Genomic DNA, 27,442 nt, shown 5'->3' with positions numbered 1-27,442 from the left:
ATTGCAATTTATAAAGCTTTAAAAAGGTTTTAAGTCTTTTTTTAGTAATTTTGCATTTTTGAAACTCAATGTTGGAAGTTGAGGGAAAACAGAACATGGAAGTAAATAATCATGAACTGATTAGATTCAATTCAGCTGTTATAATGTTCTTTTTTTGAAGTGAAAGGGCAAGAGTGGACCATTTGTAATTGTCACAAGCCTTTGTGAATACCACATGACAGGCATCATAGTTCAAATTTAAAACAAAGAATTCCAGATGCTGGAAATCTGGTGGAGAAAATCAACAGTTCTGGAAGCATCTGTGAAAAAAAAGAGTTCATGTTTTAAGGCCATTTCCAAACCTACTGAGTTTCTCCAGCAATTTCTGTCCAAATATCACTGTTCAAATGTAGTTCATTGTATGGAGCTGTTTAAGACAGATTTTGTAGTAAGTCATAATATATATGCAAACACTTAATTCCAAGTTTTTTTTAGATTAGATTAGATTAGATTAGATTGGGCGGCACGGTGGCACAGTGGTTAGCACTGCTGCCTCACAGCGCCTGAGACCCGGGTTCAATTCCCGCCTCAGGCGACTGACTGTGTGGAGTTTGCACGCTCTCCCCGTGTCTGTGTGGGTTTCCTCCGGGTGCTCCGGTTTCCTCCCACAGTCCAAAGATGTGCAGGCCAGGTGAATTGGCCATGCTAAATTGTCCATAGTGTTAGGTAAGGGGTAAATGTAGATGTAGGGGTATGGGTCGGTTACGCTTCGGCGGGGCGGTGTGGACTTGTTGGGCCGAAGGGCCTGTTTCCACACTGTAAGTAATCTAATCTACTTACAGTGTGGAAACAGGCCCTTCGGCCCAACAAGTCCACACCGGCCCGCCGAAGCGCAACCCACCCATACCCCTACATCTACCCCTTACCTAACACTACGGGCAATTTAGCATGGCCAATTCACCTGATCTGCACATCTTTGGACTGTGGGAGGAAACCGGAGCACCCGGAGGAAACCCACGCAGACACGGGGAGAATGTGCAAACTCCACACAGTCAGTCGCCTGAGGCGGGAATTGAACCCAGGTCCCTGGCGCTGTGAGGCAGCAGTGCTAACCACTGTGCCACCGTGCCGCCATATATTTTTTAAAATTGCCGTAAAACAAAAAAATTGAACAAAACAGTCCAAAATTATTATATAATAATAAATGTTGCAAGCAAGTTATGAGAATACGTGGCAATAATCGGCTAAGAAACTCAAGTATAATAAATGCAACAGAATTCCTGGCAGATTTGTCAGATCTACTTTTTCATTTCAACAATTTTTAAAGCAGACCATCTTTCGCTGGACTGAAAGGCTGATATAAATTCAGTAGATTATATTTGATTTCCACAACCTGTTTGCATTGGTCAGTTTTAGGTACTTGAGATCTTTTTCAGTCACTTGGTCTGTTTTTTTGTCAATGCTCTTATGGCCTTGCCTGCTGGACTCTTTTGTCTTTCACAGCATGCTGGGTCATTCTTGGGGCAATACCTCTTGACAACGTGACTTTCCCGTTCAATCAGAAACTTACTGAGGTTCTGCTTAATGACATTTCCCTGTTCACTGAACTTCATTTATTTCCACAAAAAGGTCAGCATGATTTTCATTGACATTGATTTTACTAGACATTGCATTTCATTACATTGCATGTATCTGCAAATTCTTTGTTTCTTATCTTCAAGTTCCTGCCTACCAAACCGGTTGCAGGGGAATGCCAAAATCTGTAAACTTTCTCAGCATATTTGGTTTCCACAGCAGCAAGCTGAGTATTGATTTTGGAAGTCTTCCCTCACTTGGAGGCCACTTTTATGATAATGCAGAGAAGCCTCTTGTATTCTTCTTGAAATACTTCTTTGCCATCTTTGTCCTTGATACTAAACCCATAAAACAATGTGACCTTACTTTAGGCATCTGGCTGCACATTCATCACTGCTGCCCTTGCCTACCCCTTACATGATGCTAAATCCACCAGAAACACACAGTACAGATTAAAAGTTTGTTAAATATTTCATCATTAATATGGTGTCCTGCAAGTATCAAGGTATATATGTGATGCTTTAATTACAACAAGTAATTGGATAGATAGGGGTTGTTATCCTTGGAGTGGAGGAGACTGAGGGGGGAACATAATTGAGGTGTATAGAATTATGATGGGCATAAATAGGGCAGACAGGAAGGAACCTTTCCCCTTGTTGGATGGTTCAATGACAAGGGGGCATAGATCTAAGGTAAGGGGCAGGAGGTGTAGAGAGGATTTGTGGAAAAACCTTTTCACTGAGAGGGTGAAACTTGCTGGTATGGGTGCATGTGGCAGAAATCCTCCTATCAATTAGTAAGTATTTAAATGTCTGTTTTGATGCCAAGGCATATAAGACTATGAGTCAAGTGCTAGAAAATGCTAGATGATTCTTTTTGACTAGCACAAAGCATCTTGTTCTGTCTTGTAGACATTTATGACTCTGTATAAACAAGATGGCAGTAGAGTAGGGCTTCTGACCCTCCTATGATCTATCTGCTTTTCTTTTTATCCCTCTCTTTTCTTGCTTTTATTTTGTTTCTATCTGATCTTCCTTAACTCTTGTTGAAGAGCTCAACTGTGGTGAGGGCACAACCGGCAAGGTGGTGGTGGAGTAGGTTCATCCACTCCATCTGCACTTCTTCTTCCTTTTCCTTTTTCTCCTTTATCTTTGCCTTTTCTTTGTTTTAATATTTTTCTTACTTTGTTTTCTACTAATTTATCTTCTGGAGAGAGGTCACGGTGGCAGCAATATCAGGGTTATTGAATTTGTCGGTCAGTGAGATGCCAGTGGCTGGGAGCCTGACCTGGGCTCTCAGTAAGTTCCTGGTATCCAGTGTGCAGACCAAAGCTGAGGCTGAGGCCCAACATGGACAGTGACTGCATCAAGGCTTAGTGATGTGACCTCCAACACACCGATAGAGGTTCCCCCTACATCTGCAGTGACAATGAGAGCAAGGGAGATCAAACGAGCGTGTGGGAAGCCTGCCAAAAAGGAGAAGATTGAGCCCTCAGAGGAAGTGTAGTTCCAGCATGGTGAAGTATTTGAGAAATACTGTAATAGCTGAACATTTTGCTTTATTTCTTTATTTTTTGACTTCGTACTAAGAAGGACTGTAATGTTTAACTTTTAACTTTCATTTTTTTTATGCTCTACTAAGTGTTATGCTTAGTTTTTAACTTTGTTCCTTATTTCTTTCTACCTTGTTCTTATGCTTTTATGCCTAAGTACTTGTACCTAAGATGATGCTGTGCGTGGCAACATTGAAAACTTTTCACTGTACTCTATTTGAGTACACATGAAATAAAGTTTAAATCTAATCTAAATCTGTATAAAGCATTATTAATCTACAGCACTCAGTTAAATAGAGAAAGACTGATTTGCACTTCAACTCTGCTTCTAATGCTTTCATAACCTATCTAAGAGGTTAATTGCATCCAAATATGTTAAACCGATGTGATTATCAGTCAAATCAGATGCAAGATTGTGCAAATCATGCTAATGTATAGATAACCATAATGATTCCTACATAGAAAACCCACCAACTAATTAGATACTTCAATCATTTATTTCTCTCTTCTGTTCAGCTTTATGGTTATGAATGAAATTATAACAATCAGGCAGCAATAGTATATAGACAGTTTTACCAATTAGTTTGTGCTTTATCTTCCATGCAAGCATTAGTCCTACTCCTGTATGCCCAATCTGTGTCATATCACTTTTATCCACATTTACTGTAATCAACTGTCAAATTCCCTTTTAGAATTTGAAATAATCTTCTGCCTTAAATACAGATTCTGGCCTTGTACTCCAGTGAGGATGTCATGTCTTCAACTCACAATATTGCTTCATCTGAAAATAAATACCGCATAAATGTCTTTCAATACTAAAGACACCAGCTGGCAAATTCCAGTAAACCATTTCCATTCCTCATCACTAAAATCATGATGGAAATCTCACTTATACACTATGTCTCTGACACAGTTCTGGCAAAGTTATAGTGGTAAAGATGACAGTTTCCAAAGGCAATTGTTAGATTTTAACACCTCAGTTTAAGTCCTTCAACTCATAATTACAGCCATTACCTTGAACATGTCTCACATGCCCTTTGGATCATTCTCAGATTTTGATCAGTTTCTTGTGTCACTCACCATCCATTTCATATTTTACTTTTCCATTTCATATCCTACTTTTACATCCACCACAGGGAAAAAAAACTTTGCCCTCAATTCATCTACAGTTGCACTTTCAAAGTCCTAGCGATCCAGCTATTGACCTTCTATTCAGCACAACATTTCTGTCGGTACACATTACTCAACACAGCTTCACTTCAATACCCTAGTTCTCACTAAAGCCATTGGTCTCTCTAACCCTAACTGGTCATCTGGTATCTTGTCCTTACCAGATGTCTGGTTTAGCCATGCAGTGCCAAATCTGTTTGGACTGCAAAGAAAAACTGTGAAATCCTCTTCTTGTCTGAGAAAAACGCTCTATAGCCAAGATCATCCTGTACTGTGAAGATCATATTTCAGCTCCCCTCCAGTTTCTTTTCTCAATTGAAAACTGCCTTTTGGACCACTTCTCCCTGCCTTTTTCTTCACCCCCAACAACAGATATGAGGCACACAACCTTTGTCACTAATGCTGACATAATTTGTCATGAACAAAGATGTTATGAGTTATAGATTTATGGCAAAAAAACTGAATCTGACTCTAACTGAACACAAAAGATTAAAAGAAACATAGCTGCTACAAGTCTGCTGATGACACAGCTACAAGATTTAACTGGTTTGCACAAAGACATGCGCAGATATGTAGAAACTCTTGAAATACCAGGAGTTCGCAAATGGATACTGAAACTGAAAATTCTAGTTTTGAAGAGAAACAGTAGACAAAAGCCTCAGTGTAATTGACCTCGTTACTTATAGATTCCTCAAAACGTACATCCCACCATTTTGAGCTTTTGGACTGTAATTTGGCTCCGTATAGAATTCCAAAAAGAAGATTTTGAAAACCACCTTCAGAGAGATATTTTGAGCTGGAGAGCATAGAAACAAAATGTTATGCAAAAACCAAATACTCCTTGGTTCACGGGAAGTCTGGCAGAAAATGTCAACACCATACAATCCATAAGAAACCTCTGAACATCTGATGTCCTGCTGAGCAGGAAAGTACCAAGAATCCAATCACAAAAGTTGTTACAGCTGAATCTAACTTCAAGATTTAACCTCTTCACTTTAGCAACAAGTAAATTAAACAGAGACTTGTCAGGACCTTTTTCTTATAAGAAGACTGTACTTGTTTTAATCCGGATTCTGCAATTTATTGTTCTTAACTTTATCTCTTTATGCTGAAAAAATCTGAAGAGAAGTGTGAGCTGATGCACTTTTGTAGGAAGAACATTGAAGGACAATATAAAGTAGAGGGTACAATTCTAAAGGGGGATCAGGAGCAAAGGAACTTGCTTGCACATATACACAGATCGTTGGAGGTGGCAGGACAGGTTGACAGACCAATTGATAAATCATGGTGTATACTCAGCTTTAGTAATAGGAGCATAGAGTGCAAGAGCAAGATGATGATGTTGAATTTGTACAAGACACTTATTGGACCTCAGTGGGAGTAGTGTGTACAGTCCTGGATGCTACAGTATAGAAAGAATGTGAACACATTGGATGGAATGCAGAATTAATTTAATAAATGGCTCCATTGATGAGAAGTTTCAGTTATGTGAAGAAGTTGGAATAGTTCCCCTTCAAGGTAAGAATGCTAAGAGGAGATTGTGACAGAAATTTTCAACATCATGAGCAGGCTGGATGCAGCAGATTGTGAAAAATGAATTCCACTCATAAAACAATAATGGACCATAGGCTATAAATTTAAAGAGATTTCCATATGAAGCAAAATTGATATGAGAAAAGATTTTTCTCACACATCGAATAGTTGTGCTGGCAGTTTGGTGGAGGCATGTTTAGTTGATCAATTGAAGGATAGTAAATGAATATTTGGATAGAATGAATGTGCATGGGATTGGGAAAAGGTAATTAATGGCTTGAAGTAATGATACTCAGTTGAACAGCCACTGCAGAATGGAGGTTATTTGATTGCCACAGTGCCACAACTCTTGTGATTGGCCCAGAACTAGAAAGCACTGTTTTAAAATTGTGGTCACTCTTGTTGGACAAAAGACAAGGCGAATTTTTATTTTCTCTGAGCTTTACACACCTTTGGAACTCTACCTCAGAAGGCCACGTTGTTCATTGAATATTCTTAAAGCACAGGTGTGTAGTTATTTTTTAGATAGTGGAATCAAGGAGGACGAGGAGAGTTCAGAGCTGGGAGGGCCAAGATCGTGGATGGATTTGAAAATAAAGATAAAAATGTGGAAGTCAAGTTGCTTCTTAATCCTGAGCAAATATTGGTCAGTGAACACGGGATAACAGATGAATGGTTCTCATTGTGAGTTAAGACACGAGCGACTGAGTTTCAGATGGTCTAGTGTGGATGAGGAATTTTACAGCAGATGAGCTTAGATAGGACAAAGTCAGGCAATGATCCAGCGATGGAAGTAGGTGATTCTAATAATGGCACAGATATGTGCTTAGTAGCTTATCTCAGGATCATATCCAATACTGAGTAGAAGGAGAGATGTGGAATCAGTAATGAGAAAACAGAGTTTGGGGTGGGGCCAAAACAATGGCTTCAATCTTTTCAATATTTAATTGGATTAAATTTCTGATAATCCGGTTTGATCATTTGACAACAGCAGAGGAGTGTAAAATGATGGCGCTGAAATAGATCTGATTGCAATGAGTGTTCACATTTAAAAATCTAACACTATGCTTTTGGATGATGTTGCAAGAGGCAAGATGTAGGTGAGAAATAGGGAAGACCCAAGATAGATTGTTAAGTGACACCAGAAGCAATATTGTAAAAGGGGAGGAAGAGAATCCATTTTAAGTGATTCTTTAATTGTGGGCTGCACATTATGGAGGTGGAAGTGGGAATGGAGTCAACTGTTCATGTCCCCAGAAAGAAAGCCAACCTAAAAGGAGTGAGACAATTGATTGGAAAGAAGCCTTCAATTCAACTATAACATGCTATAGGCAGGCTGAAGTTCTCAAGAGTCAGGATCCTTTCCCTCACTGGGGAGGATGTCCTGTCTTCTTGACCAATTAGCTAATCTGATTGGCCTTAGCTTCAACAGTCCCGGTGGTACCACAAAAAATAGGTAATAGGTATTATTTGCATGGCAGGCAGGCCCACATAAGAGACAGCACTGATACTGGCCTCAGGTAAGCGTGGAGTATTGAGTGGGGTTGGTTTTGAAAAGTCTATGGAGGAGTTGAGGGACAGGAAATAGATTTTGCAGAGCAGAGGTGTTGAAAGGGAGGAGGGTATTATCTCAGGTAAGGGTGGTCCTGATGCACACAGGGCAAACCCTGAAGAGTGGAAAGCAATAGCCTGCCCACTCCCAACTACCATCCACACAAACTATATTATGGCATGAACAGTGTATCATCAGGGTCAATTTAACTTTGAGCAAGGACTGGATTTGTGAGATGCAACAAATTCAAGGACTTCAGAAAGGGAATTGGGAGATTCCCACAGAATGCCTTATCTCTCAAAAAATAGTGTACTTTATAATTAGTAACCACATTATATTAATTTGTTGCAAATTTCTTTCAGACATGCATTTCCTTCAGACCTGCAAGAAAACAATGACATGTCGCAAGATGGAACAAATAAAGCCAGTCAAGGAGGAATAATATACAGTGACTATCTGCAGGCATGTTCAAGGATTTCATTGCAGCTAATTCTGCCTTCTTAAGTTGTAAAGAATTACTTGTGTGTGTGTTTTTCTGCAAATGTGCAGCCTCACTTTCAGTTTTTAAAAAGTAACATTTTAAAATGAAGTTAAAAATATAGCAAACCAGCATACTGTGAAATCGCATTTTTGAATTAACTTTCATTATTTTAATCACCGTGATTCATAATTTTCTTTAATTGTACTCATATTGGAAAAAGAATATTTGCAAAAAGACTCAAGTTATATATTTAACAAGTCAGTCACAGTGAGCAGACTTGGAGAGAGGACAGATATCGTCTTAATCCATTGAATATTACTGTGGAGACTTGAAACCAGAAATCCCATTCTTGAACAAGGCACCGACCATTTTTCAAGTCGAGAGGAAGGTAATAGGGGGAAGAGGTTCCAGTTTGCATACATGTTATAGTGCAGCAGCCTCAAATTGATCTATGTTTTGCTAATGGGGTGCCCAAAACAGTATCCAGAACTTGGAGAGACGAGATATCCATTTGGATATGGCACTGGGAAATATTTGTGAAAGATTTGTTAGGCTGATGAGTTTATTCACAAATTCATGTTTTAATCTTAGATTCACTAATCATTGCTCAGCTCATTAATCATCATAATATTTATTTGAAGACTCTGTTAAATACTGCAACAAATAATTATTTAATATTTCTGCTCTTTATTCTCACCAATGGAATTATCCTACCTTGTATCTCACTATACTTATCACAGCCTTCTTTTATGTTGATTTGCCTGTAAAATATATTTTATTTTCTGAAACGTCATAACTTACTTTTATAGCTTCTCCTTGCCTGTGTTTTCATAATTTCTTTCCCCAATGTCTTTGTTTTGACTTCAATCATGCATGCCTCTTAAGATATGTTTCTTGTCGATAAAGTGTGGAGCTGGAAAAAGCACAGCAGTTCAAGCAGCATCTGAAGAGCAGGGGAGTCAACGTTTCTGGTTAAAATCTTTCATCAGTACTGAAAGATTCGGAACTGAAATGTTAATTGCCCTGCTCCTCAGATGTTGCTTAACCTGCAGTGCTTTTTCTAGCTCCACACTTAATTGACTCTGACTTTACAGCGTCTCCAGTCCTCACTATTTCCAAGGTATATCTCTTCCCCATTTGCTCCCTATTCTTGTCCTTCTGCTAATTACCAATATTGTTGCCTATTTTGTTTTCCCAAGTTTTATTATCAACCTTTCAAAATTACTGTTCTCCAGTTTATTATCTTGGTGCTCATCATTTTTAAGTCCTTTCCTATCACTATATTAAAGCCAGTTATATAATAATTACTCCTGTCAAGATGGAGAATCTATTGGAGAGAAAATTCTGAAGGAGGGAATTCATGTCTCCTTGGAAAAGCATGAGTTAACTGGGTGTGTTAGCATGGCTTTGTTAGATGAAGATCATACCTAACAAATTCATTGGAATTTTCCAAAAATGTGATCAAGTGTGTGGAAGAGAAAAGTTCAGTTGAATTAGTTTATATGGATTCTAGCAAAGCTTTTGACAAGTTACCACATGGAAGACTGTTTGAGAAGGGTAAAGTACGTGGAATTCAGGGAAATATAGCAAGATAGATCAGAAACTGGCTTAGTAACAGGACAGAAAGGGTAGTGGGAGCAGACTGTTCAAATGACAGGAAGGTCTGTAATGGAAAATTAACAAAATTAAAATTTACTCTGAAATCCATTTACTCTGAAATCTGAAAGACAATGCTTTACTAAATTTAAAACTTTCTGACACTTTGCAACTTTGCTGAAGTCTGCAGTCGAGGGACAGCTTGTCTCTGCTGAACTTTGTAAACATTCAACAAGAGAAAAATAAAAGAACAGTATGTCCACAACAAGGGAATGAAAAGAATAACAACTCAAATCTTCACAGTCTTTGTCCTTGACAGTGTGACAAGGAATGGTATAAGGTAAAAACAAGGACTGCAGATGCTGGAAACCAGAGTCTAGATTACAGTGGTGCTGGAAAAACACAGCAGTTCAGGCAGCATCCGAGGAGCAGTAAAATCGACGTTTCGGGCAGAAGCCCTTCATCAGGATGCCTGCCTTGAAGAAGTTTTCCTCCTCTCTCTACAAGGAATGGTATAAGAAGAGTTTCTGAATTATGCTCAAGGCATTTTTGTCAAGTGCATGTGGTCCCTCTGCAATGCAGAGGTTAAAAAAATTAACAAAGCTTTTTGGTTGCTTTTGCTAATATTTGAGTCAAGTCTATTTAATTTCCACAACAGGCCCTCGATGATGCACTGACCTGTGAAATTAATCTGATGCCCATCAAACCTACACCATTCCATTATTATTCCTATGTATGCCCAATGCCCATTTAAATACGCTTAACATCAACCAGTCTACTACTGTTGCAGGCAGGTTGTTCCACACTCCTACTACTCTCTGAGTAAAGATACCCTGACATCTGTCCTATATCTGTCACTCCTCAATTTAAAGCTATGTCCCTTTGTGTTAGCCTTCACCATCCGAGGAAAAAGGCTCTCACTGTCCAGCCTATCTAATCCTCTGATTATCTTATAAGTCTTGATTAATTCACCTCTCAACTTTCTTCTTTCTAATGAAAACAGACTCATTTCCCTCAGCCTTTCCTCGTAAGACCTCACTTCCTTACCAGGCAACATCATAGTAAATCTCCTCTGAATCCATTCTAAAGCTTCCACATCCTTCTTACAATGCGGTGACCAGAACTGTATGGAACACTCCAGGTGCGACCTGACCAATGTCTTGTACAGCTGAAGCATGACCTCATGGCTCCAAGACTCAATCCCCCTAACCAATAAATGTCAGCCATACCATATGCCTTCTTAACAACCCTATCAACTTGGGCGGCAGCTTTCAGAGACTTATGCACTAGGACACCGAGGTCTCTCTGTTCATCCACACTGCCAAGAATTTTGCCATTAGCCCAGTACTCTGCATTCTTGCTACTTCTTCTGAAGTGAACTACCTCACATTTCTCTGCATTAAACTCCATTTGCTATTTCTCAGGCCAGCTCTGTATCTTATCTATGTCCCTTTGTAACCCACAACATCCTTCGGCGCTATCTACAACTCTGCCTACTTAGTGTCATCTGCAAATTTACTAACCCATCCTTCTACATGCACATCCAGATAATTTATAAAAATGTCAAAGAGCAGTGGCCCCAAAACAGATCCTTGTAGCACACCATTGGTAACTGAGCTCCAGAATGAACACTTCCCATCAACCATCACCCTCTGTCTTCTTACAGCTAGCCAATTTCTGAGCTAGCCTGCTAAAACACCTTCAATCCCAAAACTCTGCATTTTGTGCAACAGCCTACCATGTGGAACCTTATCAAACTCCTTGCTGAAATCCATATAAACCAAATCAACAACTTTACTTTTATCCACCTGTTTTTTTCATCTTCTCAAAGAATTCAATAAGGTTAGTGAGGCATGACCCAGCCTTCACAAAACCATATTGACTGTCCCTAATCAAATTATTCCTTTCCAGATGATTATAAATACTACCTCTTATAATCTTTTCCAACACCTTGCCCACAACCAAAGTAAGATTCACTGGTCTATAATTACCAGGATTGTCCCGACTCCCTTTCTTAAACAAGGGAGCAACATTTGCTATCCTCCAGTCTTCCATTTCTTATATACGAAATTATATGGATGAAAGTGTGGGGGCAACGTTAAGCAAGTTTGCAGATGACACCAAGATTGGAAGGGTGTTTAAAAGTGAAGAAGGTGGTTGTAAGGTCTTATAAAGTTAAAAATCACACAACACCAGGTTATTGTCCAACAGATTTATTTGGAAGCACTAGCTTTCGGAGCACTGCTCCTTCATCAGGTTGTTGTGGAGTATAAGATCATAAGGCACAGAATTTACAGCAAAGGTCTACAGTGTGATGTAACTGAAATTATATATTGAAAAAGACTTGGATTGTTTGTTAAGTCTGTCATCTTTTAGAATGAACATTTTGGTTTCAGTTATTTTTCATATATAAATCGCAGAACATTTTTCAAGTTACATTCTAAAGTGAACTTTAAAAGTTAGTGTCATGTCAGCCCAGATAATGTATTTAAGGTATGAGGTGCCCTGTGTGAGACTGTCTGTGCCACAAAATTTAGACTGAGTCTAATCTACAAACCCCCATCTATATAGGAAGATAGAGATGGATTGTTCAAATGAGCAGAACAGTGGCAGATGGTAATTAATCCTGCAAAGGTGATGGACTCTGAAAGAAAAAAACAGGATGAATGGCAAGATTCTGGGGAGCTCAGAGGAACAAAGAGGTCTTGGGGTAATTATTCACAGATCCCTGAAGTCAGCAAATTATGTAAATAGGATAGTTGAGAAGACAAATGGGACACCCACTTTCATCAGTTATGACATAGAGTATAACAGCAAGAAAGTAATGTTGGAGTTGTATAGACTGTTGGTCAGGCCATAATTGGAGTACTGTGTGCAGTTCTGCTTGTCTCACTACACGAGAGGAGGTTGAATGTTCCTCCTGCAGAATGTGGGAGGTAAGGGTCACCACTAGCGTCTCTGCTAACTTCCGCTGCGGGAAGTGCACCCAACTCTAGCTCCTCAAAAACTGCGTTAGGGAACTGGAGCTGGAGCTGGATGAATTTCGGATCATTCGGGAGGTGGAGAGGGTTACAGGGAGGCAGTCATACCTGAGGTGCAAGATAAAGGCAGATGGGTTACAGTCAGGGGATGGAAAGGGAAGAGGCAGGCAGTGCAGGGAACCCCTGTGGCTGTTCCCTTGGATACTGTCTTTCTTACAACCTTTAAGAAGTATTTGGATGAGCATTTGAAATACTATAACATTCAAGGATATTGAACAAGCGCTGGAAATTGGGATTTGTGTACGTTTAGTGGTAATTATTGTCAGTGCAGACTCGGTGGACCGAAGGATCTTTTCTGTGCTGTATGACTCTATGACTCTCTGTTCCACTACTTTTGTGTCTCTTATTCCCTCTAGTTAATTTCTGATTCTTATTTCCCATTTTGAGATCCAAATGTTAATCTTTGCTTAGTCGTAGAGGACAGCAAAAGGCCTTTCAGCTCTTTGAACCAAAAAAAAATGCGTTGTATCATCCTTAAACACAGGTGAAGTGCTGTAGGACTGGAGAGTTTTGTTAATGTTGCCCCCCTGTTCAAGAAGGGTAGTAGGGATATCCAGGTAACTACAGACTAGTGAGCCTGATGTTGGTGGTAGGAAAGTTACTGGAGAAGGTACTGAGAGATAAAATGGAACAGCTTTGGGAAAAGTTGATGAGCAGAGGTATCTGGGAGTTCAGATTCATTATACCCTGAAAGTGGCTGCACAGGTGGATAGAGTGGTCAAGAAGGCAAGTGGAAGTGGAAAGCAAGTGGAAGAGAATGGGCTAATCAGTGATAGGAAACATGGTTTTGTGCAGGGGAGATCATGCCTTACCAACTTAATAGAGTTCTTTGAGGAAGTGACCAAGTTGATAGATGAAGGAAAGGCTGTTGATGTCACATATATGGATTTTAGTAAAGCGTTTGGTAAGGTTCCCACTGTAAACTAATGGAGAAAGCGAAGTCTAGCTAGGTGTTCTAGCTAGGTGTACAAAAACTGGTTAAGCAACAGGAGACAGAGAGTAGTAGTTGAAGGGAGTTTCTCGAAATGGAGAAAGGTGACCAGTGGTGTTCCACAGGAGTCAGTGTTGGGGTTACTGTTGTTCGTGATATGCATAAATGATCTGGAAGAGGGCATTGTTGGTCTGATCAGTAAGTTTGCAGATGACACGAAGATTGGTGGAGTAGCAGAAAGCATAGGAGACTGTCAAAGAGTACAGGAGGATATAGATAGACTGGAGAGTTGGGCAGAGAAGTGGTAGATGGAGCTCAGTCCAGGCAAATGTGAGGTGATACATTTTGGAAGGTCTGATTCTAAACCTAACTATACAGTAAATGGAACAGCCTTGGGAAAAGTTGATGGGCAGAGAGATCTGGGAGTTCAGGTCTATTGTACCCTGAAGGTTGCTGCACAGGTGGATAGAGTGGTCAAGTAGGCATATAGTATGCTTGCCTTCATCGGACGGGGTATTGAGTTTAAGAGCTGGTAGGTCATGTTAAAGTTGTACAAGACTTTGGTTCAGCTGTAATTAGAATACTGTATACAGTTCTGGTCGCCACATTACCAAAAGGAAGTGGACACTTTGGAGAGGGTGCAGAGAAGGTTTACAAGGATATTGCCTGGTATAGAATGTGCTAGCTATGAAGAAAGGTTGAGTAGGTTAGGATTGTTTTCTTTAGCAAACAGGAGATTGAGGGGGACTTGATTGAGATCTACAAAATCATGACGGGTATAGGCAGGGTGGTTGGAGATAAACTTGTTCCAAGGGTGAGGAATTCAGTAACGAGAGGTCACATGTTCAAGGTGAGAGGAGAAAGGTTGAAGGGGGATACACGTGGAAAGTACTTTACACAAAGTGGGGTAGGTGCCTGGAACACGCTGCCAGCAGAGATAGCAGAGAAAGGCACGGTTGATACTCTTAAGGTGCGTCAGGACAGATGCATGAGTAGGTGGGGAACAAAGGGATACAACGTGAAACAATGACTGCAGATGCTGGAAACCAGATTCTGGATTAGTGGTGCTGGAAGAGCACAGCAGTTCAGGCAGCATCCAATGAGCAGCGAAATCGACATTTCGGGCAAAAGCCCTTCATCAGGAATAAAGGCAGAGAGCCTGAAACGTGGAGAGATAAGCTAGAGGAGGGTGGGGGTGGGGAGAAAGTAGCATAGAGTACAAGAGGTGAGTGGGGGAGGGGATGAAGGTGATAGGTCAGGGAGGAGAGGGTGGAGTGGATAGGTGGAAAAGGAGATAGGCAGGTAGAACAAGTCCGGACAAGTCATGGGGACAGTGCTGAGCTGGAAGTTTGGAACTAGGGTGAGGTGGGGGAAGGGGAAATGAGGAAACTGTTGAAGGCCACATTGATGCCCTGGAGTTGAAGTGTTCCAAGGCAGAAGATGAGGCATTCTTCCTCCAGGCGGTGAGGGAGCGGCAGTGAAGGAGGCCCAGGACCTCCTTCAGAGGGATACAGATCCTTAGGAATTGGGCGATAGGTTTAGACAGTGGATTTGAATCGGCACAGGCTTGGAGAGCAGAAGGGCCTGTTCCTGGGCTGAAAATCTTCTTTGTTCTTTGTTCTGTGTTAATCACCTAACTATTCTAACCCTATTTTATAGCACTTGGCCTTTGTATATCTTGGTATACATCTAAATACTTCTTAAATATTATGAGGATTTTTACCTCTATCACCCTTACAGACAAAGATTTCCAGATTCTCACCATCCTCTGGGTGATTTATTTTTCTCACACACCATTTAAATTCTCACTGATGATAAATCTATGTCCTTGCTGGGATTTTTACAGGTTTGGCTCAAGAATTCAATTCCTTATCTCCTTTACCCACAACAATCCAAACAAGAACTTGAAAATCTCACCACTTTCTTGGGTAAAGGATTTTCCCCTGAATTCTATATTGGACTTAGAGTCATAGAGATGTACAGCACGGAAACAGACCCTTCGGTCCAACCTGTCCACGCCGACCAGATACCCCAAACCACTTCTAATCCCACCTGCCAGCACCCAGCCCATGTCCACTGGCTCTTGGTTCTGGTCTCCTCTGCTGATGGAAACATTTTCTCTCCATCTACTCTTCAAATCATTGCTTAATCTTAAACATCTCTAAAGGTCACTTCTGAAACTTTATTTTCTGGAGAAAAGCGCTGTAGCTGGTTGAGTATTTGTTTTCAATCCAATAAATTAATTTTGCATGTATTCTAGTTCCTCAACTTTGTTTCCTAAAGTAGACATCAGAGATGTTCACAGAAAACTGAGTGCAGTCAAATCCAGGTTATTTGTAAGTTTAACTGTTCTAGTTTCAATTCTATCCTTTGGAAATGAATTCCCGATCTTGGTTTCTTTTATGCTGTAATTAATCCTTAACCATACTTTTTATGAGATTTATGAGTGTCCGCTCATTTATGAATGTGAATCTAAATTGAACAACTGTATTTCTATTTCCAACTTGAGACCTTTGCATAAATGACAATCAATACTGGTCCCATCCTCAATCCTTATGGAGCTCTGCTATCTACCTTTTGCCTGTTCTGAGCAACTACCTTTACCCATGATTCCACCTTCCTTGTTTGAAGCCAGCTGAGTATCATTCTGTGACTTGACACCACCTCTACATGCCCTCATGATATCTGTACCTTTTTGAAGGACATTTGAACATTCAAATTATTGTATTCTACACTACCCTTATCTACACTATTTGTTACTTTCTACAAGAATTCAGTAAGGAAGTTCAAGTATGACATTCCTTTTGAAATCCATGCTGACTATTCTTCGATATATTTTCAGTTTCTATTTTTCTTAATGTGTGATATTGGATAAGAAATCCATTGTTGTTCCAACTGATGATAAGATCCCCAATTTTCTGGGATAAGTCTATCTCCCTTTGTGAATTTGGCAATTCAACTAATTAGGTAAAAACAATGACTGCAGATGCTGGAAACCAGAGTCTGGATTAGTGGTGCTGGAAGAGCACAGCAGTTCAGGCAGCATCCAAGGAGCAGTAAAATCAACGTTTCAGGCAAAAGCCCTTCATCAGGAATCCAATTCAACTAATTGTCTATCATACTTCTAATGGTATTCCTTTCTCTAATATATTGCTTTACCTATATGTAATTGTGTCCTGCCATATCTTCTCTAACTTATTTTTAATATGTTTGCATTATAAGGTAGAATATAATTCGATATGACTCACCAAATAATTCAATACTAAAATCTACACTCAATTTATCTGGTATGATCCAGTAATCACACTGGTTATACTCACTTGACCTTTGAGTTTTATGGAGAAGCTAGATAGGCTGGAAATGTTTTTCCTGACAGTGTAGGAAGCTGAAGAGTGACATTATGGCGAGATATAAAATCATGGGAGGCACAAATAAGGTGAATACCCAAGGTGTGTTCCCCAGAGTAACAGAGTCCAAACTAGAAGGCATAGGTTTAAAGTGAGAAGGGAAAGATTTAAAAGGGACATCGGGGTAGATTTTTCACACAGAGGGTGGTGCTTACATGGCTCAAGTTACCAGAAGAAGTGATCAAGGCAGATACAATTACAACATTTAAAAGACAATGGATAAGCAGGGTTTAGTGAGATATGGGCCAAACTCTGGCTGGTCACCACACTACATGCTAGAACGTGGATGCTTTGGAGAGGATACAGAAAAGGTTTACCTGGATTTTGTCTGGTATGGAGGATTTTACTTATGAAGAAAGGCTGGATAGACTGGGTTTGTTTTCACTGGAATGCTGAGGTTGAGAGGCATCTGATATGACTTGATAAGATTATGAATGGCATGAGGCTTTTACCCAAGGTGGAGGAGTCAATTATTGGGGACACAGGTGCGGGGGTGGCGGGGTAGCTTGAAAGTGATGTGTGAGGAATGTTTTTCACACAAAGGGTGGTGAGTGCCTGAAACACACTGCCAGAGGAGGTGGTGGAAGCAGATACAATAGCAACATTCAAAAAGCACCCTGATGAATACATCAACAGGAAGGGAATGGAGGGAGATGAGTCCTATAAAAGAAGACAGTTTTAATCTGGAAGGGCAAAATGGTGCAGGCTTGGATGGCTGAAGGACCCATTCTTGTGCTGTATTGTTCATTGTTATTTGTTCTAAATGTGACTAGTTCAGTTTAGGAAACCTAGTTGGCATGAGTGAAGGTTCTGTTTTCGTGCTGCATACCTCTATAACTCTACGATTCTAACAATAACAAAAGATATACAGAAACTATTCGAATAACCTATTGAAATATATTTGAAGAAAATTATGTTCCCATTTCAGGAAGAGAAACACCAACCTTCAATTTTCAAGTGGATTCCCTAAACTCCTACTGGAACTCAGATGGGCGTTCTGGAAAATCAGCATAAATAGCCATTCCTCTGGATTTTCCACATGTATTTTCATGCAATAAATTAGGAAACAGCAGAAATTCTGCTGAATGCTGTTTTTGCACCATCTTTTTATTTTTGTTGATCTCCAGTTTTCTCTCCCTCAGTTTAATAGAGCCATTAAAGTTAATAAAAGCAACAGCAAAGTTTGGGAGAAGATTTGTAGCTCGGGTGCTCGTTGTTGTGGTTCTGTTCGCCGAGCTGGGAATTTGTCTTGCAAACGTTTCGTCCCCTGCCGAGGTGACATCCTCAGTGCTTGGGAGCCTCCTGTGAAGCGCTTCTGTGATGTTTCCTCCGGCATTTATAGTGGCCTGTCTCTGCCGCTTCGGGTTGTCAGTTCGCGGACAGCGGACAGCTGGAACTGACAACCGGAAGCGGCAGATTCAAACCACTATAAATGCCGGAGAAAACAGCACAGAAGCGCTTCACAGGAGGCTCCCAAGCACTGAGGATGTCACCTCGACAGGGGACGAAATGTTTGCAAGACAAATTCCCAGCTCAGCGAACAGAACCACAACAGCAACAACAAATACAACAGATGTGATATTTCCTATTTCCTGAGTATAAATAACCGTCCATTTTATGCTGAATTTTAAACTCTGTTTTTCTTTAAAGTTGGATAAAATAATAAATGCTCAAGAACTACAAAGTGAGAAGAATGGAAACAAAATACACGATGAACATCTATTTATTATAACTCACCAAGGTAAGTTGTTAACATTATAGTATCAATAATAAAAACATGTTGACATTGGCAAATTATTCACAATAACTTATTGCACAATAAATTATTGGTAATTTTAAGTTTTTACATCTATAAATTGCAGCTTATGAACTGTGGTTCAAGCAGATTCTTTGGGAATTGGATTCAGTTCGTGCAATATTTGAGAATGGTCATGTGAGTATTTTACATTGATCCCTAGTTTCTATAAATCTTACTGTGAATGCTGGAGGGAAACGTCTATGTAGTCAGGTGAACTTTAATTCTTTCCATTCAGTTTCCTGCTGAACAGCTCTGCAGTTAAAATGCAGCTGATTTGTTTTCCCCAGCTGATGACTTAACCTAGTGAGAAGAGAGGAGGTTGGACTTTTTCAAAGAACAACAGAGGCAAGATGGATTGAATGGTCTTCTTTTGTGCTGCGTAAATTTGTGATGTTGCCTTAGATCCAATTGCCTCAGATTTTTATCAGCAGTTTTGATCAGACAATTAGTCACTAATCCAAAACTGCTGAAATCCTTCCTTAAAGGTGCAAATCAAAGTTATCTTATGTTGTTGGTCTCTCTTTATCATTTTAATTCAAATCTGAGCAGCAAAGTAAAGAGCTGGGTTTTTATTTACTGTATCTGTAAAGATAGGATTGAAGTTGAGAGGCCATTTGAGGTAAGCTTTTCACTATCATTTGTTAGGCTAATCATTTATTAGGCTAATAAGATTGTCCATTTTTTCGGAATGGCAGCCGGTGACGAGCGGTGTCCCGCAGGGTTCAGTGTTGGGGCCACAGCTGTTCGCACTATATATTAATGATCTGGACGAAGGGACTGGGGGCATTCTAGCGAAGTTTGCAGATGATACGAAGTTAGGTGGACAGGCAGGTAGTACTGAGGAAGTGGGGAGGCTGCAGAAGGATCTAGACAGTTTGGGAGAGTGGTCCAGGAAATGGCTGATGGAATTCAACGTGAACAAATGGGAGGTCTTGCACTTTGGCAAAAAGAATAAAAGCACAGACTACTTTCTAAACGGTGAGAATATTCGTAAAGCCAAAGTACAATGGGATCTGGGAGTGCTAGTCGAGGATTCTCTAAAGGTCAACATGCAGATTGAGTCCGTGATTAAGAAAGCGAATGCAATGTCTTCAATTATCTCAAGAGGGTTGCAATATAAAAGCACCGTTGTGCTACTGAGACTTTATAAAGCTCTGGTTAGGCCCCATTTGGAGTACTGTGTCCAGTTTTGGTCCCCACACCTCAGGAAGGACATACTGGCACTGGAACGTGTCTAGCGGAGATTCACACGGATGATCCCTGGAATGGTTGGTCTAACATATGAGGAACGGCTGAGGATCCTGGGATTGTATTCATTGGAGTTTAGAAGATTAAGGGGAGACTTAATAGAGACGTACAAGATAATACATGGCTTGGAAAGGGTGGACGCTAGGAAATTGTTTCCGTTAGGTGAGGAGACTAGGACCCGTGGACACAGCCTTAAAATTAGAGGAGGTCAATTCAGAACAGAAATGCGGAGACATTTCTTCAGCCAGAGAGTGGTGGGCCTGTGGAATTCATTACCGCAGAGTGCAGTGGAGGTCGGGATGCAAAATGTCTTCAAGGCAGAGATTGATAGATTCTTGTTGTCTCAAGGAATTAAGGGCTACGGGGAGAATGCGGGTAAGTGGAGTTGAAATGCCCATCAGCCATGATTGAATGGCGGAGTGGACTCGATGGGCCGAATGGCCTTACTTCTACTCCTATGTCTTATGGTCTTATAGTCTTATGGTCTTCAAGTCCACTTGATTGCTCATAAATTATCAAGATTATCCAGTTTTGTACAAGCTGACAAAACACTTCCTTTCGATGTTCCATGACAGTTTTTTCATCAAGTACTCCATGAGGAGAAAAGACAACCAAAGTATTTCTTGTAATCATCAAACAAGCTTCAATATAATTGAAATGCCATTGTAAGCTATTTTGTAAGGCACTTATTAGTTTGTTTATTGAAAAGTTAGAAATTATCTACAATGTCTGTCTCTGCCTGTAATTATCTTTTATCAATACGGGCAGCTTGATAATATACTTTCTATGTTGCTAGAAAACGCATTTGAGGCCAAAGCATTGAATTGTTTCTTTCAGATAAAGTAATGGGAAGATAAGAATGATTGCCTTGCGTTAAGAGATTAAATAAATTGAAAGGCATTCTTTATCTTTATCTAATTTGGGAATTTATTATGAGATTATAAATAAAAGTGTAGGACAATTCTTCTTGTTTTAAAATTGAATGTTTGCTGGGCTTGCTTACTCTCATCTTGTGCCTTCAGTGGAAGAACAGCAGAATTCCTGATAAGGAGTGTAAAATGCTGAAAACAGTCACTTACTTTGGCTTCACCCATAGGAAAACAATATCCCACTGAGTTCAAGATGTCAGCTATGAAAATGCAGAGTAAATAACTTAATTTAAAATTTTGATTCCTATGTTCATTACAAATTAATAGCAACATGCAAAGGAACTGCAACATGCGCAGAAGCTCAGGAAAAATTGCAAAAAGTCAAGAAGCTACAAGGTTTATGGTCTATTGGTATAATATTTTTACAGGAAGGGTTTGACCTTCTCAAAAATATTTATTGAGGTAAAGCTCAGAGGAGAGAACTCCCAGTCATGCAGATGATGTGGCCCCACCTGACACAACTGATTAATTCTGACAAGTGCCTCAATGCTGTGAAGGTCTGCCATATTGGAGCACCTATACTGCCAGTAGATTTGTCAGATTTTGGAGAGATATTGCTGCTGATATTCCTTTATATGCCTGTTAACGTTGCCCACACCTCCAATGCATGCACCAGGACAGGTAATAATGCTGCCCTGTAGACTATGAACTTGGTGCTAGGTTTGGATTTGTGTCATCAAGCATTCACTTCCTCAGGTATGGGAATTGATCCATGTTCTCTAATGGTTTACTCTGGATTTTGATAGTTTGGGACCATGTTATGCAGTAGAGCAGACTGTAGGAGGAGACCAATTCTTTCACCAGTCTCCTTGACGAAGGTTTGGAACTTGGTCTCTTAGTGTGCCTACACATAAGTATCATCTGTGTACTGCAGTTTAGTAACAGATGTTATGGGGATCTTGGTTTTGGGATGGAGATGGCATTGTTTGAAGAATTTTCTGCTCACCCTGTAGTGTAACTCCTTCCCAGTGGGAAGCTTCATGAGTTGGATGGATTGTTGTGACAAGGAAGATGGAAAAGATGATGTAACCTTCCCAGACCCGAACATTGGGGTCTGTGGTAGATAGGCTGGTGAGGTTTATGGTTCCATATCATTACATCATGGATATAATTTCCTACTGAGCTCTGTACGTTTTTGGAATCATCTTGCTGTAAATTATCATGTCCATTGTGCTTCTTGATAGATGGAATCTGCATTGTGATTCTGGTAGGAGCTACTAAGCCACATAGTGGAGGCACTTGATGATGGTTCCTGCAAAGACTGGTGGTTAGTAGGGAAATCCCCCTGTAGTTATTGCATTTGGCTCTGTCTTCCTCCCCAGGGATAATGGGCCTGAACCGTTGGGATGGTCGATACCTGAACCGTGCTGAAGCCAGTGTTCTTGTGAAGTGAAAAAACAGCACAGATGTTGTTGGTAATGAGCTGGCTGAGGATTGATAGAATCTTTTTAAGCTATATCTTTCTAATTTTTCTTTTTTAAAAAACTATTTAAAATGCGACCGTATTGTGTCAACAATAGAAAGGCTTTTCACTGTATTTTATTGCTTTTCTCAATGTAAAATACAGAAAACAATAAAAACATTCATTCATTTGTTCTAAATAGGAAAGTAGAGGGGGTTTTAAACTGAATAATGGTGGCAAGAATAGTGGTGGTAGCAATGTGTGAAATGTCAAAGGGTAGAGACATGGTTAGTTAGAAAAGTAGTGATGTGGAAAAATGGGGTCATTGTCATAGAATAATTGTCATACAGCACAGTATGGCCCATCAAGTCTGCTTGATGTACTACATTTTCCAATGTTTGGTATGTAATCTTAAATTATGACATTTTAAGTATTCATCTACTTACTTTTTAAAGGGTTATGAGGTTTTCCTCTTGATTCCCACCACCACCTGGATGAAAAATATTCCTCAAATCCTCTCTCAACCTTCTGCCTTTCTCTTTATAATTATGTCCCCTCAAAAAAGAATAGCATGAAGGAGTGAAATAAAACTAGGAATACAACAACACTCAAAACTGGATGTCACAAAGATATAAAAAGACAAAACTATAAAGGCTTTGTAAAAACCCAAAGAGCTGCAGATGCTGTAAATCCGAAGCAAAAAACAGAGTTGCTGGAAAAGTTCAGCAGGTCTGGCAGGTTCTGAGGAAGGGTCATCAGACCCAAAATGTTAACTCTGATTTCTCTTCACAGATGCTGCCAGACGCACAGAGCTTTTTCAGTAACTTTTTTTTATATAAAGACCCTGTGTCTGATTTTCCAGAACAATGATAACAATGTAAAAAAACCTGACTGTGCACAATGATATAAATAACCACAATCTGAAATCCATTATGCCTTCAGGATTAGGATAAAGACAGAAAGTGATGGAGAAGTACAACAAGTATAGCAGCATCTGTAGAGAGAGAAAGAGATTTACTATTTGAGTCCTGTATGAATCTTTTTCAGAAGTGTCTGTTGATGGGAGGTGTCGGCAGAACAGATTGTGATTATGCCCAGAGCAAAAGGCACAACTAGTGATAACAGTGGTAAAGTTGACAATTGTCCCAGAGGACTGCTCTCTCGTTAGAGAAAGACAGGTTAGTGGTGGATTCTACCTGAGGGGACATTTGCCTCAGGGGACATTTCTCCCTTCCAGCTGGCATTGAACTTCATTGAAATAATGTCACAGATTAAGCATGGAAATGTTAGCAAAGCGGTCACCCAGTCTTCCTTTTGCCTTGTCAATGTAATGGAAACTGGATTGTGAGCAGAGAAAACAGTAGACTACATTGAAAGAAGTACAAGGAAAATGCTGTTTCATTTGGAAGGTATGTTTGGAACTTTGAACAATGAGAAGGGATAAGGTGAATGGCCCCTGAGATTACAAAAAATGCTATGGGGGCTAAGAATATGTTAGAATTGATAGAGGAGTGGATAAAATATTGGGGAGGGAACAGCCTCTGCAGAATGCTGACAGTGCAGGGATAGATTTATTCGGTGGTGGCATCTTGATGGCAGTGCCAGAAATAGCAGAGGCACGTCCTTTGAATGGTGGAATGGAAAGTGAGGTCAAAGGGAACCATTTTGATGTCTTGGAAAGGAGGGAATAGACTGTGGGTTGAAGTAGGAGAGATGGGTTGAATATGGTTGAGGATTTTTTAAACACAGTGTGGGGAAAATTCCTCACATGAAGAAAAAAGAGGACATATTGGGTACACACTGTTGGAAGGTGGCATCATCAGAACAGATATGACAGAGGTGGAGAAACAGGGTGTAAGGAAGTGTAATTGTGATTACTGTGAGAGTTTGTGAGTTTGCGATGGATATTGGTAAACAGGATGTGCCCGGAAATTGAAATAGCGAAGTCAAGGATGAGAGAGGAAGCAAAAGAGATGGACCAGATGAAAGTGGGAAAACAATGGAAATTAGAAGCAAAATTGATTCGCGTTTCCAATTCCAGACAAGACCAGAAGTAGCACCAATGGTGTAGTTGCTCATTGGAGAAAGAGTTGGGTGTGAGAACCCATGTAAGACTGGAACAAAAAATGTTCAACATACCCCACAATGGCATAACTGGGACCAATGCAGGAATCTATAGCCATATCTTGGACTTATAGAAAGTGAGATGAGTTAAAGGAGTAATTGTTCAAAGTGAGAATAACGATTGAATCCTGATTGTTGAGGGGTGCATAACATTTAGGAGGTGAACATGTAGAATCTATTTGTGTGGAGATGACAAATAGTAGGGGAAAGAAGTCACCTAGTGTGAGTGGTCTACAGACCACCAACAGTAACCAAAATCTGAGGCAAAGTATATAAGGAGCATTGGCCACATGTGATAAACACATGGCAATAATCATGGATGACTTTCAACTTCATAGAAACTTGAAAAATCAGATGACAGTGATAGCCTGGCTGAAGAGTTCTTCCTTTGCTTTCAAGATAACTTATTAGAACAGCCTGTTTTGGAACTGAACAGACAGTAGGTAATATTAGCCTTGGTATTGTGCAAAGTGACAGGATTAGGGAATGACTTTTGCAGTTAAGACAGTAATGGGTAGCTGTGACCACTATATGAATGACTTTTATGTCCAGTTTGAAAGGGAGAAGATTGGGGATAAGACTAGTATTTTAAACCTAAATAAGAGCAACTAGAAGTTTGCAGACAACACCAAAATTGGTGGCATAGTAGATGGTGAAGAAGATTTTCTAAGATTATAAAGGGATCTTGATCAAATGGGTCAATGGGCCAAAAAATAGCAGATGGAGTTCAATCTGGATAAATGCGAGGTACTGCATTTTGCTACAACTAGTGAAAGTAGGGCTTCTATTATTAACGTTGGGTACTGTTTCAGAACAGAAGGATCTCATGGTGCAGGTACATAATACTTTGAAGTTTGCATAGTATACAGATGCTGAAAATGTGTTGCTGGAAAAGCGCAGCAGGTCAGGCAGCATCCAAGGAGCAGGAGAATCGACATTTCAGGCATGAGCCCTTCTTCAGGACCCTCCCATTTATCTCTTAGCACCCTTGGCCCCCCACCCCTACACATTCCTGATGAAGAGTTTATGCCCGAAACGTCGATTCTCCTGCTCCTTGGATGCTGCCTGACCTGCTGCGCTTTTCCAGCAACACACTTTCAGCTTTTATGCTCGAAACATTGACTCTCCTGCTCTTTGATGTTGCCTGACTGGCTGTGCTTTTCCATCACCACACTTTTTGCCTTTCAGTATAGCAATTGGGATGTCATGTTGATGTTGTACAGGGCATTATTGAGGCCTCTTCTGGAATACTGTTTCTAGTTCTGATCACCAAAGGGGTAGCCATGGGCACACGTATGGGCCCCAGGTATGCCTGTCTCTTTGTTGGCTACGTAGAGCAGTTGATCTTCTGTAATTACACCGGCACCACTCCCCACCTCTTCCTCCACTACATTGATGACTGCATTGGCGCCACCTCGTGGTCCCGCGAGGAGGTTGAGCAATTCATCAACTTCACCAACACATTCCACCCTGACCTTAAATTTACCTGGACCATCTCTGACAACTCCCTCCCCTTCCTGGACCTCTCCATCTCCATTAATGACGACCGACTTGACACTGCCAAATTTTACAAACCCACCGACTCCCAGAGCTACCTGGATTACACCTCTTCCCACCCTACCTCTTGCAAAAATGCCATCCCATATTCCCAATTCCTCCGCCTCCGCCGGATCTGCTCTCAGGAGGACCAGTTCCACCACAGAACACACCAGATGGCCTCCTTCTTTAGAGACCGCAATTTCCCTTCCCACGTGGTTAAAGATACCCTCCAACGCATCTCGTCTACATCCCATGCCTCTGCCCTCAGTCCCCACCCCTCCAACAAGGACAGAACGCCCCTGGTGCTCACCTTCCACCCTACCAACTATCGCATAAACCAAATCATCCACCGACATTTCCGCCACCTCCAAACAGACCCCACTACAAGGGATATATTTCCCTCCCCACCCCTTTCCGCCTTCCGCAAAGACCGTTCCCTCCGCGACTACCTGGTCAGGTCCACGCCCCCAAACAACCCACCCTCCAATCCTGGCACTTTCCCCTGCCACCACAGGAACTGTAAAACCTGCACCCACACTTCCTCCCTCACCTCTATCCAAGGCCCTAAAGGAGCCTTCCACATCCATCAAAGTTTTACTTGCACATCCACTAATATCATTTATTATATCCGTTGTTCCCAATGCGGTCTCCTCTACATTGGGGAGACTGGGCGCCTCCTAGCAGAGCGCTTTAGGGAACATCTCCGGGACACCCGCACCAATCAACCACACCGCCCCGTGGCCCAACATTTCAACTCCCCCTCCCACTCTGCCGAGGACATGGAGGTCCTGGGCCTCCTTCACTGCCGCTCCCTCACCACCAGACGCCTGGAGGAAGAATGCCTCATCTTCTGCCTTGGAATACTTCAGCTCCAGGGCATCAATGTGGACTTCAACAGTTTCTTCATTTCCCCTTCCCCCACCTCACCCTCGTTTTAAACTTCCAGCTCAGTAACTGTCTCCATGACTTGTCCGGACTTGTCCTACCTGCCTATCTTCTTTTCCACCTATCCACTCCACCCTCTCCTCCTTGACCTATCACCTTCATCCCCTCCCCCACTCACCCATTGTACTCTATGCTACTTTCTCCCCACCCCCACCCTCCTCTAGCTTATCTCTCCACGCTTCAGGCTCACTGCCTTTATTCCTGATGAAGGGCTTTTGCCCGAAACGTCGATTTTGAAGCTACTTGGATGCTGCCTGAACTGCTGTGCTCTTCCAGCACGACTAATCCAGAATCCAATTCTGATCACCTAGTTATAGGAAAGATATTATCAAGCTGCAGAGGGCTCAGAAGAGATGTGCCAAGATATTGCCAGGTATGGAAGGCTTGAGTTATAATAAAAGCCTGGGACTTTTTTCACTGGCGTATAGGAGGTTGAGAGACAACCTGACAGAAGTTTATAAATATAATGAGAGGTATAGATGGAGTTAATGGTAATCGTCTTTTTCCCTAGGAAGGGGAATTTCTAGACTGGGGCACATTTTTATGGTGAGAGGACAGAGATTAAAAAACGACATGAGGGGCAATCTTTTTACACCAAGGGTGGTTCATGTGTATAATGAACTTCCTGAGGAACTAGTGG

The 27,442-nt window shown here is 40.9% G+C and overlaps 1 protein-coding gene and 1 pseudogene across 2 annotated transcripts in view; one reads left to right on the top strand and one right to left on the bottom strand.

Annotated features, from left to right (window-relative positions):
• The window catches only part of tdo2a (tryptophan 2,3-dioxygenase a), a 103,581-nt gene that overhangs the window by 110 nt on the left and 76,029 nt on the right, over positions 1 to 27,442 (top strand). For both annotated transcript variants that reach the window (XM_072584274.1, XM_072584275.1), the window contains exons 2-4: positions 7,724 to 7,823; positions 18,468 to 18,558; positions 18,680 to 18,750. In XM_072584274.1, coding sequence (XP_072440375.1) covers positions 7,724 to 7,823; positions 18,468 to 18,558; positions 18,680 to 18,750 — 262 coding nt within the window. The remainder of the gene's footprint in view (positions 1 to 7,723; positions 7,824 to 18,467; positions 18,559 to 18,679; positions 18,751 to 27,442) is intronic.
• On the bottom strand, positions 1,345 to 4,193 carry LOC140485448 (uncharacterized; annotated as a pseudogene).

This window comes from Chiloscyllium punctatum, chromosome 14 (assembly GCF_047496795.1).
Source record: "Chiloscyllium punctatum isolate Juve2018m chromosome 14, sChiPun1.3, whole genome shotgun sequence".
Classification (NCBI taxonomy): Eukaryota; Metazoa; Chordata; class Chondrichthyes; order Orectolobiformes; family Hemiscylliidae; genus Chiloscyllium; species Chiloscyllium punctatum.
The sequence above is the reverse complement of the archived record's forward strand: the minus strand, read 5'-3'. Positions and strand labels throughout refer to the sequence as shown.